The 16,650-nt window shown below is 47.2% G+C and overlaps 1 protein-coding gene across 3 annotated transcripts in view; it reads left to right on the top strand.

Annotated features, from left to right (window-relative positions):
• LOC128301944 (WD repeat-containing protein 47) overlaps positions 1 to 16,650 on the top strand; it is a 63,141-nt gene that overhangs the window by 13,231 nt on the left and 33,260 nt on the right. The window contains exons 2-6 of one of the 3 annotated variants that reach the window (XM_053038626.1): positions 3,132 to 3,976; positions 4,289 to 4,564; positions 4,634 to 4,806; positions 6,806 to 7,188; positions 7,262 to 7,553. In XM_053038626.1, coding sequence (XP_052894586.1) covers positions 3,253 to 3,976; positions 4,289 to 4,564; positions 4,634 to 4,806; positions 6,806 to 7,188; positions 7,262 to 7,553 — 1,848 coding nt within the window. In that variant the 5' untranslated portion in view covers positions 3,132 to 3,252. Of the gene's footprint in view, positions 1 to 3,131; positions 3,977 to 4,288; positions 4,565 to 4,633; positions 4,807 to 6,805; positions 7,189 to 7,261; positions 7,554 to 12,146; positions 12,893 to 16,650 lie in introns of those variants that run through there. The other 2 variants (XM_053038627.1, XM_053038628.1) reach the window with 2 other exon arrangements.

Here is a 16,650-nt window from a genome sequence, read left to right as displayed (position 1 = left end):
TGGGGAAGAAATGGGAGTGTAGGTACGCGCGTTGTCACACTAGAAGAGGGCTTTATTCCGGTCCGGAAATGATGCTGGGTGAATACCGTCACGGCAGATAAGAATGTGTGAAATGTTTCGATGATAGAAAATGGTTGATAATTATAGAATCCAGCACGTACAGCTACGGTGTCTATTTGTGGGCATCCCTTGGCACGATTATGCCCTGGTGTTTTGAGGATACATACTTGACATTTTACAGAGTTTTCATATAATAAAGTGATAAAATGTTATTTTATCCAACTTTTCATAAGCTTGGAAGAGGTATTTAATATTTTTTAAATAACTTTTTAAGTTGTTCAATTTTAAACTCATTCTGGAAGGAATTGTCAGCGAACAGACAGATAATACTCCTAGCCTGATTCATACTCCAGTTCTTGCTTTGTTTTATTTCGCTCAAGGGGTTTATCGTTCACTCTTTATTTTTTTTTTGCTCTATGCTCATGCATTTTTAATACTGCAGATAAATTAGTCCGTTTGTTTTGAGTGATCGGTGGATAGCCTCCACCACAAGCGGCTTGTGCCTTTTTATATATAGGGGTGCTTTGTATCATTTGTGTCTTTTAACATTCTTCTTTTAAAAGCAAAATATATCTTCCAACTTTATGGGTAGATAAGCTGCGTTTCATAAACCGATTAGGCTTCTTTATTATTCATAAGGAATGGTGTTATTGGTTAGATAATAGTGTAAGGAAAGATAGCATTTTACGCCGGGAGACGGTAAGGTTGAAGTAAGGCGCACTACAAAATTCCACTTTTCATTGTCGTGCACGGTAGCTCTATGATCGATCAGCACAATAATCGATAAATCAATCACTGTAATGATGTTTTTTTGTTATGGCGTGTTTTCGTGCCAGCAAGAAGCTACACTGAAGATTGTGCATATATCCCATACCTGGCCACGATCAATCCGACACAGATTGAGCTAATTCTAATCGAATTTTTCGGTTGATCAAAATCCGTCCTTCGCGTTCTGCGCACAGCAAAGAGGCACAGAAACGCTTCACGACAATTTCGGTGCACACGGCAAGACGATCGGCTTTAATTTCACGGTTCGTTTGAAACGGTCGTCTCCGATGCAGACGATTGAAACCGAATTCAAGATCAACGTCCGATGGTGACGGTATGCGTGATACGTTTTTTTCTTCTATTCGTTTCGATTGAAATTTGGTAAAATCGTTTTTGAGGGGACGTATCCGCAAAAAAAGAAAAAAACCGGAAGAGTACTTCCTCCTGTCTAATCTGATGATAGGTTTGGTACTCCTCCACTTTGGTTTGGGGTCTGCTGTACGCCGTATAAACGTTCGTTTCGGTTTCAATTATGGGATTTTACCGCGAGAGTCGCTTTGCGTTCAGGCAAAGCATTAGGTGGAGGTGTTATGTGTTGTTTTCGTTTTAGACCTTTTATTATGCAGGGTTACAGCGTGGGCATATCATCAAGGAAATGGAAATCTATTTTCTACGCAACAGTCTAACATCGAGTGTGAATTGGACGATTAATACGCGAGTAATCAATTAAGCGTTATGCCCGGTGGACTTTGCCGTCGTCCGAGTTGTTGCGTGCGAAAGCGCTGATAATGCCGCAATAAATCACAGTAAAAGTGTGCTGTCGAGGAAATGGTAAAATAATTTACCAATTTTGCCTAAGAACGTGCATGGCTACCCCCTGCACGGGAATCCTTCAGGTGGCTTAAAGCGAGCTATTAGATTCATGCATTATAAATGAAGTTTGTTTCGGTTCACTTTTGCTGATGTGTGCCCAGCCGTGCGGTGAACGTACACGACGGGGCACACATAAACGCGGGCATGGATGGGATGTTAAGATGTGATCCGGATCTTTCCGAAGCTCGTAAACACTGGTTCCTGCATGGAACAGGAAGATGCGGGAGCGGGTGTTGCAGATTTATTGACCCGTTGTAAAGGCATACATTAGCGAGACGACGGTGCGTGCCGTCGAAAACGGGATCGAGCGATCGGCCGATCAAATCACATGGCCCATCCCATCCTACCGGCAAGATGATTTGTTGATTGACGAGCCCGCTTTGCAGCCTGTGGTAAATGATGGCCCATTAATGTTGAGACGAGCGAGAAGGGCAAACACCTCCCCCTTTACAAGCGAAAGTTAGGGGATCACCTTCGGTTTGCGGTGTGCCGTTGGTCAAGGGGTGTTTATATTTATTGTTTTTTACTCGTCAGATGCCCACTTGCTTCGCCCGTTTACTTTCTATGCGATGCACCTCTTCAGGTTGGTTCAGATTCCAGTGCATTGGCGCGTACTTAACCCGGTGCCCCAAATTGTTCTCAGGTGGAGGGTCAATTGTCACTGCTCCAGTTTGTGTTGTATTAGTTGTCGAATCGAAATCTTCCCCTCTGCTTTGTTTTTGCGCGGGATTGAATGGTGGTTTTATATCACCGTATTATGTTTGTTAATAACTTTTGCAATACAGAAGTGGACAGAAATAATGGGTGTTTTTTTCTCATTCTTCACCAAACCAATATCACTCTCGTGTCATGTTTTATGCATCTTCACGTGCCATCGAATAAATTCACTGCTGTAATCTTCCCCGAAACTGCCGGTCTCCGGATCCCAAAACCCAATAAAGGGGCGGTTAAGTCATCTTCAATTTGCTCCCTTACAGCGACAGTTGAAATCGAATGAGTCTCGACAGAGATAAACGACCACGAATTTTGCACACGCTTTTGTCGGAAAGCGAACTCCGAACCCGTACCTTTACTAACTTGGTTCGGTTGGACGTTCTCACTAACGAAGGGTATTTTTGCTGGTAAAGTTCTTTCCCGCTGTTGCATCCAGACACTTCGCTCGTCTAATTTCGTGTGGAATGCAGACCGTTGTTAGTTGTAAGCTCTTGCTTACTCTCCTTTACTTAAGACATCCGCTGGAAGAGGAAGGTAGTTCGTAGTAAGAAAGGAATTTTATCATTGCTCTTCTGGGTTTGTCACTTGGTACTATTTCGAATTGATTCCCTTTGCCTTGGGCACGGGGTTTTGGCGCTATTAAGTACACGAAGAATGGAATTTGATATTAATTTTGAATTTTAATATGTGCTCTTTCCCTCCTTTTAATTCCACAGATTCCTACTGGACGCACTGAAACTGAGACCGGCAGGACGAAGTCGTTCGATTTGCGAGCAATCTGATCCCCGCTTTAGCTCACCCATTGCAAACAAACCCGTCATTAATGTGAGCATCATCATGTCGCCGGCGAGATTATCACTCCGCGAGGAGGACATCGTGCGGTTGGCGCTGGAATTTCTGAACAACCGCGAGCTGCACATCTCGCAGCTTTCGCTCGAGCGCGAAACCGGCGTCATCAACGGGCAGTACTCGGACGATGTACTGTTCCTCCGGCAGCTCATCCTCGACGGCCAATGGGACGATGTGGTGGAGTTCATACAGCCGCTCGAGGCGCTGCAAAATTTCGACATGAAGCAGTTTAAGTACAGCATCCTGCGCCACAAGTATATTGAGCTGCTGTGCATTAAATCGGAGGCGGGCGGGCTAGCGGCGGGTCCGCCACTGATCAACAACGTGGAGGGAGCGGTAGAGGAGGTGGTACAGGTGTTGGGTGAGCTGGAGAAGCTGTGCCCTTCGAAGGAGGAGTATTCGGGGCTCTGTTTGCTGCTGACGCTGCCGAAACTGGGCGATCACATGCAGTACCGGGACTGGAACCCGAGCAAGGCGCGTGTACAGTGCTTTCGGGAGATTTTCCCACTGGTGGAGAAGTTTCTGCCCGGTGACAAGAAGCTCGGTTCGGCCGGGGGTATGCTGAGCGCGAAGAATGACCGGTTGGTGCAGCTGCTGATCAAGGGTGTGCTGTACGAATCGTGTGTGAATTACTGTCAGGTGAAGGCAACCGGGGCGGCCGATACGGCGAGTCAGAAAATTAACTTCTCACGAGTGCTGGACGGTTCGATAGGTGAGTTACCCGGGACGTTTCACACGCGATTGGCGATAATTTATTGACGTCCTACTTTCGCGTAACAGTGGGCAGAAGATTACGTCAGAGAATTAAGAACTTCCTTCGAGTAAAATTGCCGGAAGTATTACAGCTAGATGGAAAAATTCATGACTTCCACGTAGGAATAGTCAAAACTATTATGTGGTGATTTAAGGATATGATTAGCGCTTTATATGCAAATGACCTGCTCACTTGCTATAAATTGTGCTTTCTAGCAATGAATGTTTCTACAACACAGACACGACTGATATGTTGCACCTTCCTTTACAGGATTTACCGACTCGGATCTCTCGCTGTTGAGCTGGTTGCAGAGCATACCGGCCGATACGTTTTCGGTTCCGTTCGAACAGAAAACACTCAACGTGGACGTGGAACGGCTCGAGAAGCCATCGCTCGAAACCTCCTGGACCGAGCATATGCTCATCACACCGATCAAGCCGAAAACGTTCCCCCACTCTGTGATGCCATTCACGCGGCCACGCAGTGCCGCCGACATCATGACCCGTTCGCTGTTGCCTTCGCTGGATGCCGTTTCGAGCTGCTTGAGTAAGTTGTACGGCCGGCGTCTGGAAGAGCCTATTATGATCGAACAACATGTTTTCGATACCGTTTTAGATCCGAAAGCACCGAACGAATCGTTTCCGATGTCCCGTTCCAGTTTCGCTAGTTTTCACCTGACAGGCATTAAACCGAGCAGCGGCAAGCTGATGACCTCCAGTGTGGACCGGTTATTCGAGAATGGGGACGGGGGCGAAACCTACCGGAGTAGTAACTTTGCGGAGTATCAGGTTCGTTCTGACGTGTGGGTTATAATACCCTGCAGTGCGAGGGCTGAATAAAACTCGAGGGCTCGTTGCGTAATGTGAAACATCTGATGGGTCGCGAGGGGTCGCCTTACTCAATCCCAAAACCGGCATCTTCGGCTATTGCGGCATATTTCTTACGTTCTAATTATGCAACCAGTACCGGGTTTTCTCGTAAATGTTAGGGCTTGCCGGACTGGTCGAAAGGGACCGGTTTCCGTAGCATAATCATTAAAGAGGAAAAAAGTAGGTGATAGATTAGAGCACGATAAACAAGAGGAACGTCACTCTAGTAGTGGTCCCTTGGACAACCAGCTAAGTTGTGGGACAAGAACGTGTTGACAAGGCTTTTTTTTTCGATGTGCATTAGAGAGCCCATATGTAGGGTAGAAAAATCGATATCAATGTTAGAACGTAAGGGGAATGTCGCTCCTATGAAGGTGTTAACTGTGATAAACCCGTCTGCGGTCACTGACTGCGTTTTGAGTGCTTTGGTACAGTGGCACGTGTGCTATGACGTTCACTGTGCATGGTTAGGATTCCTGTCGGCAGAAAGGAATGCTGTCCTAAGAGCGGCTCCATCACTTATCTAACCACGGCATGTCACTGCGTGTCATGTATAGTAAGGGAATGTTACACATGATGGAAAAAAGAAGGTACCAGTGCATCGTTTGTTAGAAAGTGGACAAACAAAACGGCAAAAAGAAAGAATTTATCGCTTTCGTTCCTATGATAGATGATGCCGGGTTTGGTACACAACGTTGCGGCATGTGGAAAGGCCTACGAAAAGCACTGTATGCAGAGCATAACGGAAAAACTATGTTTACTTTTGGTGAAAAAAAACACACACACGATCCCGGTGTTTCCGAATCATTTGCTGGGTCGCATCACTGCAGCATCGCAAATAGGTTGGCTCTTTGCAACAAGCGTCAATATTTGTTTTCTCGAATTGATTCCTACTTTGTGAAAGGAACCGGCGAGAATGGCTACACAGCCGCTATCATAAACTATAGCAAAGGAACAAGGTTCAGAAAAAGGAACGGGAGTTATCGCGATTCCTTTGCACGAACCGGAAGCAGCGCAGTTGAGCAGGAATCACGTTTTGGTAATTTCTTCGGGATTAACGTGCGTGTTTACGGTTGGTGTATTTATATAGGTCAATAGGTTAATCGTTAAGAAAACGTACTTTTTACGGTGTTCATGATAAAAAAGTTTCATTTTTTTCAAAAGTTAGGTGGTTCCGTGCTTGTTAAACCGTTAAATTGTAAACCCATGTTATAAATGAAAAACAGGGCCGGGTGAAGTGATTTTTTATTTATGTTTTGTTAGAATGGCCAGGCCGTTTTATGACGTAGCTGGAGAGTCAGTCCTAGCTAAGGGGTAGCAAACCTTATGGAATTATGTCTCGGTTCTGCCATGTGGAAACTGGCGTCGTTACCAAATACAGCGCCGGACCACACCGCGGTTTTAGAATTGAATGTTGATAAAAATGATCTAAAGATTTAAATGAATGAATCTAAAAGGAAAATGAAATGAATCTGAATTAGGCCAGGAGCTAAAATAAGTGATGGTTTTAATTACAAACGTAACACCATTCCGACCGTTCGCTAGGGGAATGTGCAATCGGGAAATATTTCTAAATGAGTTCCAATTCATGCCGTTATGTTTATATTTTTTTTTTGCTGTATTCGCTTGCAGCTTAACTGCAATGTATCAACCCGTGATTTGCTTTTAGTTTGCATTGCGGTATTTGTAACATCCATATTTCTGTCAAGTACTGGTCCCACGTGGGAGATCCACATACGATTGACGTAGGCATACAACACGCTGTAATTAGCACGGCATTACTCAAGGTCTCCGAGTTGCGAATGCAAATCGCTAATCGCGCTCCCATTTATTCCAGCCCCCACGTTATCGTTGCGGTAAACTTCTCCATCCGATTCGCCATGCAAGCGTTTGACTGATTCTTTGTTTGCATCTCCAGCAGGGACTCCCATCGATTGACGAGATCGCTTCGGTGCAGTCGAAATCACCCGATCTGCAGGCAGTGGCCGGTGCGGTGGTCAAAGCGTGCGACATTCATCAGAACAGTGCCGAGCGGGACAGTCCCAACACGACCAACTCGACTGCCAAGAGCTCCCGGCGGGACTCACTGTCTGAGAAGGTAACAACGACGCAGCAACCGATACCGACGGGACTTCCGCATCACAGCCAACCGCAGTCGTCGGTGCCACCGTCAGCGATCTCAACGCCGGGCAGTACTGCCGGCCCCAACAGTGCCAACAGTCCGGTACCACCATTACCGGCAGGAGCTCCGATACCTCCGCCAAACGTTGCTGGGGTTATATACGACCAGCCCAAACCAGCGTAAGTGTTCTAAAACCGACCGCAAAAGCTTCTCTATCAACAAAATAATTACCTTTTCTTTAATGCATTTTAGTGTAAAATCTGCTCACAATCCTCCTGTGGCAAATAGCTACGGTACAATCAACGGCAACGGTACTGCCGGTGGTAGCGGTGGTGGCGAGTTGTACGAAAAGTTTAAGCAGCAGAAGCAGAATAAAGAAAGTGACTACATTATGAACGGTAATCCGACGATTGTTCCACCAACACACATGAACAGCGCGGGATCTACGGTGCCAGCACCGGTTAGCCATACGAATGGCAATGGGGCACCGGCAGTGATGGGTGCGCATCCTTCAGAGGACGTGATCGGGAACAAGGATTATGAGGTAAGCTTTGGGCCAGAAGTGCTCCGCTGAACGCGCTACCATTTTAGGCCTGGGAATTGCTTTGCTGTCAAATTAAACGTACTGGTTAGCGATTGTGAAGTTGCAAGTGATAAAGTTTGGCCATATAATCCACGAGAGAGTGCTCTCGTGTGTAGGCCGTGGTGCGTTAGAGAACGATTAAATTTACAGCTTAACTTAAACGAGCTTAGATTGGTTGTTCGATGCAACTTGATGGGATTACAGCTTAATACTGAACGCTGGATGTTTGCTGCATCACTGTGGAATGAGTCGTCCGTGTGGGTTGTTTGCACAGTTATGAGTGGTAAAGTAAAGTCAAATGGGTCAGACAAAAAGACAGCAAGAACGTTGATCGTCGAATGGATTGATTTTACGTCTTAAAGAAATCCGTTCGGTACGAGGACAGAAATAGTCACTCGCCAACAGCTCACTCTGCCACCAGAATCGAATCCATTTAAAGTTTGCATATTAGCCAAGGTAAATTAACACAAGCTAAAGTAGTGCTGAATTCGCTTCATTTGAATATCATCAGCACGCAAGCCCGATGCGAGCACGGAAGTAATAACTGTAAAGCTCTGAATCTTGGCGACTCTCGCGATTCGTCCATACGATGGTTGGCGTTTTGATAAAGTAGAGCAACAAAATGTATCCCACCTTCATCGACAGCAGCGACGAGGCTCAAAACACTGACAAACTGGTTCGCGGGGTTCAATATATTTTGATTTGTTTCTAATTGTGTCTCACCTTGTTTTATCTGTGAGCTTCGTTAACCCGGGGCGTTGCGAACAGCGATTGAGCGTAGGTCGCTCGACTACCCGTTTTTACCATTTTCCACTATCGCTGGAACCAGACTTTCCTATCGAAGGTGGAGCCGGATTAGCCGGAGTGGCGTTGTGTTAATTCAATGACATGCTTGTCAAATCGCACTCGGCGCTATATTCGTAAGGCTGCGTTATTGTATCGGAAGATCGTGCAAACATCGGAAAACTATCTTTCGCCAAGTTTTGTGTCCCACTCGGGCGATTTGTGTGCAAACTCGCATGCAAGTTTAATGGGGGTTGCACGAAACGGATGATACAAAACCACTCAAACAACCCGCTTTGTAGGTCATCCACGTTAAGCGTACGCGGCTTGATGTTAAGTTTATGTGCGCAGTGCTTATGAGTCCCATTCTCAACATCCTACACCTCGGTGGAGCTTAAACAAAACGGCCATACCGTGCTCCTCCTTCGCGCGCCCAAGGGCCGGGGGAACGTCACAATGTGGGATCATGACTGGCGAAGGTCTTTACAAAGTCGATACCTTCACAATGCCATCGGCAGGGAAACGGTTGTACATCATTCGGTGGAGTTATGCCGATGGTCGACCCTTTTACGGCAAGTTCACGATCAACTTCATCGTACGCGGTCGTATCGATCGGACATGTGTGTCGTCAGGCTCCGCCGTGTCAACGAGATGAATATCATCACGCGCGTACAGTGTGTAACATGCTTCCGGTTAGGGCATCCCGCTGACTGCTTTGATGGTTGGCATCAGTCGCGAGATTGATGCGGTCGCTTACTGTCTCAACTTTACCGAGACCCTTTTCGTTGGGGAACGTTTTATGAACTGGCGACAGCGTTAGAAAATAGCTCGGTGTAAGGCCCGGCGCCCAGCGGTGGTTAATTTAAATCTCGAATGAAGGGTTTTTTAATGAGTGAGGGGGCCGAAACTGTTGGGCGCTTGTTTACGGCACGAAATATCGCATCCCATATTGCACTGATTGATCGTTTCCACTTGCCGCGGGCAGTAAAATTTCATATTCGATGAGGTAGTGGGTTGTCTTCACAATAATTGGTCGATGGCGTTAAGATAAAAAAAGCCAAACGTACCCATTAAAGTGACACACTTATCGACAGCGGATTCCAGCGAGGCACAAAACAACGGTCGGTAGAATTGATTATTGATGTGTCGAGCATGTTGGAGCTGGTCGAGTGCGATCGAGGATGGTAGAGATATTTTCTCGGCGTCATACACTCCCACAACTATTGCAAAGAACCGCTGGCAGTAATTTTGGTTTGATGCATTCGTTTTGTACCGGAGTGAGCATTATTTGGCGTTGTGTCGCCATCAATTGGAGTTTGAAGAATCGGTCAATATTTGCTTACCACTTTGCATTACTCGAGCGGTAAGGTAACGCTGAACAGATGCGGCTTGCGCATGAAAGATTCTGTGTCATAGACCCGTCAATGGTGGTGACAAGGAATTAGTCACCTTTCATTTTTAACTGTCGACCGACTTTATCGTGTGTGACGTAAGCAAGTGCTAGGAGGGATAAGTGACGCGGAATTGGTGTGCAATGCAGGAAATGTGTAATATTATTTTACTGTGCTTGTTTCCTTTGAAAGAATAGAAAGGTGTTGGAGGTTATGAAAGTATTATTTACATCTTATTGCCCAATGTGCTACGGGGAATCATTACAGACAAAATGATGAGTTAATGCACACGGCATTTAAAAAAACAAAACCCCCCTCTACACAACAGAAGAAGCTACATTCCATTCGCCAATTAAACCACTCGACACTTTTCGCATTCATCTCAGCTGTTCGAGTTGGCCTCGTTACATTAATCATGATTAATGGTCGATCGGGCAAAGTCTCAATTAAAGTCGCACGTAAGAAAGAGTTCTCGAGTAGCGCGAAGTGGATGCACATAGTTTCTTCGCGGTGAAGTCAAGAGACGCGGTGGCGTGAAGTTTCTCCTTTTCTCTTTTCCTTCCGCCTGTTGATGAAGAGCATGTTCAAGTCGCGCTGCAAGAAAGGACTTTCCTGCTTCCGTTTTGGACAGCTGCTCGGTACTGACGATACGGTTGTGGCGATGTAAGATGAGGTCGAGTGCCCACTGGTAAAAACACGGTATGCAACGTGCGAACCTTGAACACGCGTCGCCCACCAGCCCTAGTTCGCGTTGCGTTACGCGGCTACTGCTGCACCGCAAACGGTCACTGAATTTGCAACTAGCGTTGCCGTATGTAGGATTAAGGGCATTCGCTATCAGATCAGCTGCACGACGCTGCCTTGGTTGCCTTGCCATGCACACAGTGCACTATTGAATAGCAAAAGCAAAAGACCGATTGATACCGTGGGAGGAAATCTTGTTTGAAACAAAAAAAAAGGTACACCACCTGATGGTTTTGCCTTGAACATGGGCAGGTCAGGCTCGTGCGCATTGCAAAATAGGGATGTACAATCCCAAAAAAGGCCTTACATCGATAACCATCGATAGGGATACAACTTTTGAGTGAGCATACGCAAATTCCCCGGAAGGATGGAATTCATTGGCTCTGATTAATGGTAATGCCATACGACGATACGCAAAAATTGGCAATCACGTGCCACTGGGGGCGGTAGGGATCGTTTCGTTAAATTGCATTTTTTTTATCTACGCGCCTTCTCCCCATCTACGCCCTTCTTCGCCCGGGGATGCTTCCTGATGCGGAAGCATCATCTCATTGCTCTGGAATGATGAGATTTATATACATATTTTTTTTGGCGCGCGCGATTCAACTCTCTCGTTCCTTCCGTCGGTGTGGGGTGGCTAATACGACGAGGCGTACTCTGTGGTGTGTCGTTTCGTCTTGGTGCGTCGTGTGTGCGAAGTCGCGAGCTGAGAGGCAATAATAATAACGAGACTCACGCGACTGGTGGTCGTTTGCTGTGGCGCTGTCGTCGTCGTTGCGTCCGTTGCGACACAGAATGTTCAGAACGGATCAGTTCTGTTTGAGACGTTCGATCGGCTTCAACGCGAAGCCTCCTTCGAACCACATTCGGGCGGTTTTGCGTATCGGGAACTCCGGAGAGGCATAACGGGGAACGATTGAAGTGATTGTTGGGAAGTGTTTGTTATTGGAAAGTTTAAAGAAATAATTTAATCACAAAACAGAAAGTTCGGGCGTTGGGTAAAAGGTTTTCTTTGAACGATTGTCATTCATTTGGCCGATGGTGGACGTGTGTCGTTGACGATTTTAGAAGGCCTAATCCGATGTGTTCCATCGTGTTCGTCCATCGGGTGCTTTATTTGGTGAACGTGCCACCCCGACGCGAGTGAGTGAGTCACGATTTGTCGTTAAATGAAGTGAGTTGTCGATCGTACGTACCGATCAAACCGAAGATATTTCAGTGCTGAAAGTAAGGTGTGTTAAGGATCGGGTGAAAAGCTGTCCCAAGCGGGCACAAACATCTTCATTTCGTTTACTAAACCATCGAGTGTTACTTAAAATGGCGAACGTGCATCACCATCATCATCACGCGCATGCGAATCATCGCCACCGGCCGTTCTGTGGTGTCGATCGGCAGTTGAAAAAGATCGAGGAAATATTCAACCAAAACCAGAAGGAAAATGAGGTGAAAATTATTGAATCGCGTACCAGTCGCAACTGTAGCGTGCACGGTAGCCATCGGCGGGGTTCGGTATGTTCGGTGAAACGGCGCGATTCGATCGCCAGCTCGGTGAGCGATTTGTCCACGGCGGCCGGTGCGGGCAAGCACCAGCGACCCTCCTACGGTTCGATCTACAATGTGGGCCGGGAGGCGGAGATGGCGGCCCGGCGCAAAAGCCGTCTAGGCAACCGCAACTCGATCGCCAACTTTGGCGATCTTCAGCAGCAGTACACGGTACCGATCGTCATGACGGGCCGGAAGAGTTTGTCCGGGTTTGCGGATCCCCGCCGCCGGGACAGTATGCCGGTGCTGAACACGATAAAACCACTGTCCAACAGACCGCTAGAACATCCGGCCGATTTTCCCTCGATGCTGCGGGCCACCTCCGTGTCGACGGTGGACCTCCGCCGGAAGCCCTCGGTTGGCGGTGGCGCGGGTGTCGGTGTAACGCGACGGTCGAGCATGAACAGCAAACGCAGCAGCCTGCACCTGGACGACAGCCTATCGACGATGAAGCTACATTCGATCCTCAAGAAGGCGGCATCACCGTCAAAGGACAGCGAGGATAGTGGGGAGCACGAGCTCTGCGACATGACCAAGCGCCTGTCGTTCGATTCCGGCATCGCGAAACCGCTCGGGCTGGGCCTGTCCAGCCACAACGGTCACAACAACAATCGGCGCAACTCGAACGATTCCAGCTACAGCTCCTTTTCCCGCCGCATCTCGATCGATTCGCTTGACGCGAGCCGCCGATACTCGCGCCGGCTCTCGGACGCCTCATCCCTGTTCGGCGAGGAGGATGCCAGCAGTGGCAGCGGCGGCACGAGCGATATCGATCGCATCAAGGTGCTGAACAGTGCTTTCGCGAACAGCTTCGACGACGCCACCGGTGGTAACCATGAGGTAATGCATTAGAATAATACCATACTCGGACACAGCGGACGGGCCAATATGTGCACGCGATCGCACAATTACTGGCGAAATAATTCAACCCCCGCGGCACATGACGAGCAAACAAGGCAATCGACGGTGTTGCGCAAAATATGATCCCGATGAGATCGGAAAAGGGGTGCGGCACAAATAAATGGCGATTTTGCACATTTGCGTAATGGACGGTTCCGCCTTCGTTTCGTCTGCTTCACGGCCACATTAGGGTTTTTTCCGGAACTCCCGGTTGTTCGTCAAGGAGATGGAGTTCGCTGGGGGTACTGCTGCAACATCGGAACATAAAACGTTCCATTCATGATGGAGGAGTACTTAAGTGACTCTTGATCCAGTATCTCTCATCTGCAGGGGTTTTGCTTTACGTTCTTCTTGATGGTTTAGTTCTTCTTGATGGTTAACTTTAGCAATTCGTCAATGGAGGCGGTTAGCACAAGATGAGCTTATTGTGAAGAATCGCTGGATGGTGCGTTCAGTGTGGCGCCAGTTTGATCTCGTAGAGGAGCCGCAATTGCGCGTCGGTTGTTACAGCGAAACGCTCACTTGTAGACGGTAGTCCTTCACGGGTCGCTCCTTAATCGCCGACCGTGAAGGTCAACCGCGTAAATCTTGATCCGGTAATGATCCGGCGAAAGTCGCTGTAATTAACCCCTTGCGAGAAGATCGGGCAACAGCCAGTGACAAAATAGCACCGTAACGAGCAGGTCTGATCGTTCATTACGATCCGCAGAGTTCCGTTCGGCTGCGTTTGCATGGCACACGAGAGGGTAATTGTGATAGAAATGGTAAAGCTCTCCTTGAGGTAACGCGCCGAGTGAGAGCTCTCAAACATGACGCGCCGGGGTCGTTCGGCTAGATTGACGCCGAAGAATGAGCCCGATAGTTCTTTGGCACGGCACACCGTTGCGACCAGAAGAGCAGCGTGGAGGTGGTGAGAGGACCCCGTGCAGATCCGATTGATTGGGTTCCGCTGTCGGACGAGATGTGGCGCCAGATGCGTGGGATAATTTTATGGGGTTTTATTATTGCTCAAAACAGCATCAGCCACTGATGAATGCGAGGCGGGGACCCCGATCATGCAGCTAAACGTTTCGGGGTTCCTGTTTACCTTGCCTCACTGGTCTGTTGTGTAAATTGTTTCGGTAAATATCACTTCCTTCATTGAAGCGTTTGCGACTACTTGGCTGAGAGTTTTGGAGAAGGTTCTGGCAGCGGAAGGCTGTTGAGAATGGTATTTCGTACTTTGGATACAATTTATTTGCGCTGAATCATGCATGCCACGGCAAGATGATCGACGCTGTGTGTGCCATATTCTATTGTCCCTCTATTGACGATTGGCAACAATTGTTCCCAGTGTGCATGTCACACCAAACATGCTACCGATCGTAGCTGAACCATGGAGGAGTTGCCCAGCGGATAGAAATCTTTTTCACACATCAAAACGTTCTTGCGTAGGTGTTCCGATCGTTCAGCTGATTTTTCGAAAACATTGAAGCGCGGTGGTGACGAACTGTCAAGTCTGTTTCTTAAAACACCCTTAGGTGGCCGAGTGGTCGCAAATGTCGTTAGCAATGTACTATGATTAAAAGGTCCCGCAAAGCGGTTAGCAGTCGCGTTGTTTGCCCGGTGATGACGAAGGAAGATAAGAATGCAAATTGGTTCTGTTACCGGTTGTGTTATGCCACCCTCAATAATGCTGATACGTACCGAGACGTTTGAATGTGACATGGGAACCGGTAAGCCGGTATGTAATATAACACTTCCTGCGATAATGTCTTGCGCACCGTTGTGGGACAGTGAGGTAGAACGTGACCTGTGTGTTAAACATCCAGCTGTCAGAGGACGGGAAGCGTTATTTGTAGTGTTTGGCAGAGATCTCGACTTACCTCTGAGCATTTTGATTCGATCATGGGTATTAGTGTTTCGCTCAGTTCTTCCCCGTACAAGCGATCACGTTACAGCGTTGCTTCGCTGTGTAATTTTTGCACGATTTACAACAACATAGTTGGCCGGCAAATGCAAATGCGTCTAAGGCATTCTGACGCGCGGAATGAATCATCCCGTTCCGTTGTTAGGCAAACAACAACCGTTGGTGCGCTCATGCCTTTCCATGACTGTTTTTGGCAACGTGCCGCGATCCGCTCGCTGTGAGAGTTCATTGAACATGGTTTTGTTTTGAAACTCATTTGCCCAAGACACTCCTTCAGGGAAGCGTTTTGCGTTCGCGTTACGCAAGGAGCTGGTTGGGCATCGGGTCACCCACACGCCAGCTCGCTTTTGACGACCCTCTGTCCAGCGTGACTGTTCGTCATTGTCGTCGTCGTGTGCCTAAACGATGCCGTTCCCTTACACGGTTCGCGGTTCAAACGGATCACTCGATCCATAACGATGTTGATGGATCGAAATGTAGTGATGTGCACGATGATTAAGAATGAACGAATGAATGATTTGAATCTTTTTTAGGGAGTGAGTTAATTTGAATCTCCAAGAAGAGTATTTATAACTCTTTTTGCAATTAAACTCGTTCCTAGAAAATTAAATCATGTAAAATAACAAAAGTTTACTCTTTACGGCTTCAACTCAAGATTTCAATCACGAGTTATCTCCAGTGTGAGTTAACTCAAGATTCAACTCTTCACGGCGAACTTTAGCTCAAGATTTAAATCAATAACTCTTGTGTGAGTTAACTCGGGATTTAACTCTGCAAGGTAGCAACCTTCATCTAACGTTTTTCTCTTAGGATTTAAATCATGAGTTAACTCTTGTGTGAGTCGATTTGGGATTCAACTGAATAAACCATTAGGTTGAAGGTCGCCGTAAAAAATAAATCCCAAATTAACTCATGATTTAAATCGTGAGTTGGAGATCGTAGTACAGTCTCCCTTCCTGATTGAATTCGGTTAAAATTGTTGAAGTCTTAATGAGTTAGTTAAAGAGTAAAATCTTTATTTTAATTCTTTACCTCGGATTGAAATCTTTGAATGGAATTGAATGTCTAAATCTTGCGCTTGCTGCGCCTGTGTTTACGGATGGATAAGAGTGCCGGTGACGGGAATTCCTCGTCTCGGGCGTAATTCGATGCTTCCAAAGGGATCTTCGAGCAGTAAAGAGCAAAATCCTGTCACAGTTCAAATCCCGTACATGTATTCTCATCTCGTGATTCGCTGGCGCTGGTTTTTGTTTTTTTGGTGGAAGATCCAATTTCGTTGACCTATTAACGCCATCAGCACCATGTACGACGATTTCACACTACAGCCGTCCCCTGCCGCGGGTCTATTGTCGGCGGCAAGTGTGTAGAACGCTTAGAAAGGCGAGTGGCTGGTTGTCCAGCCGCGCCGAAAATGGTCTGGCCAAATATTGTGATTTTATGTGTTCGTGATGCTGTGCGTGCCGGCGTGTTTTGGCCTTCTCACAGCCACAACGACCGCGCGTTGTAAGCTTTGTAACGTTTTGATGGAACTGGTTCGTTCGTAAGCTATGGGTTTTAGCGTATAGGTTTACGGGGACTGGGCCACAGCGCGCGCGGCGTCTCGATAATGCCGCAGAACGTATTCTAGTTCTTGCCTTCTATGGTAAATGGTTTCACGCGGATGTGGACTACCAGCTCGTACAACCTTCCGGGCTTAGTAGAAAGAGATGATAGCGATCATTAAAAACCTCAGTGAGACAGTGGTTTGTGTTTTTTTTCCACCTCTCGGTGGCGTCTTGTCGTAAAACAA

Source organism: Anopheles moucheti, chromosome 3 (genome assembly GCF_943734755.1).
Source record: "Anopheles moucheti chromosome 3, idAnoMoucSN_F20_07, whole genome shotgun sequence".
Taxonomy (NCBI): Eukaryota; Metazoa; Arthropoda; class Insecta; order Diptera; family Culicidae; genus Anopheles; species Anopheles moucheti.
The sequence above is the reverse complement of the archived record's forward strand: the minus strand, read 5'-3'. Positions and strand labels throughout refer to the sequence as shown.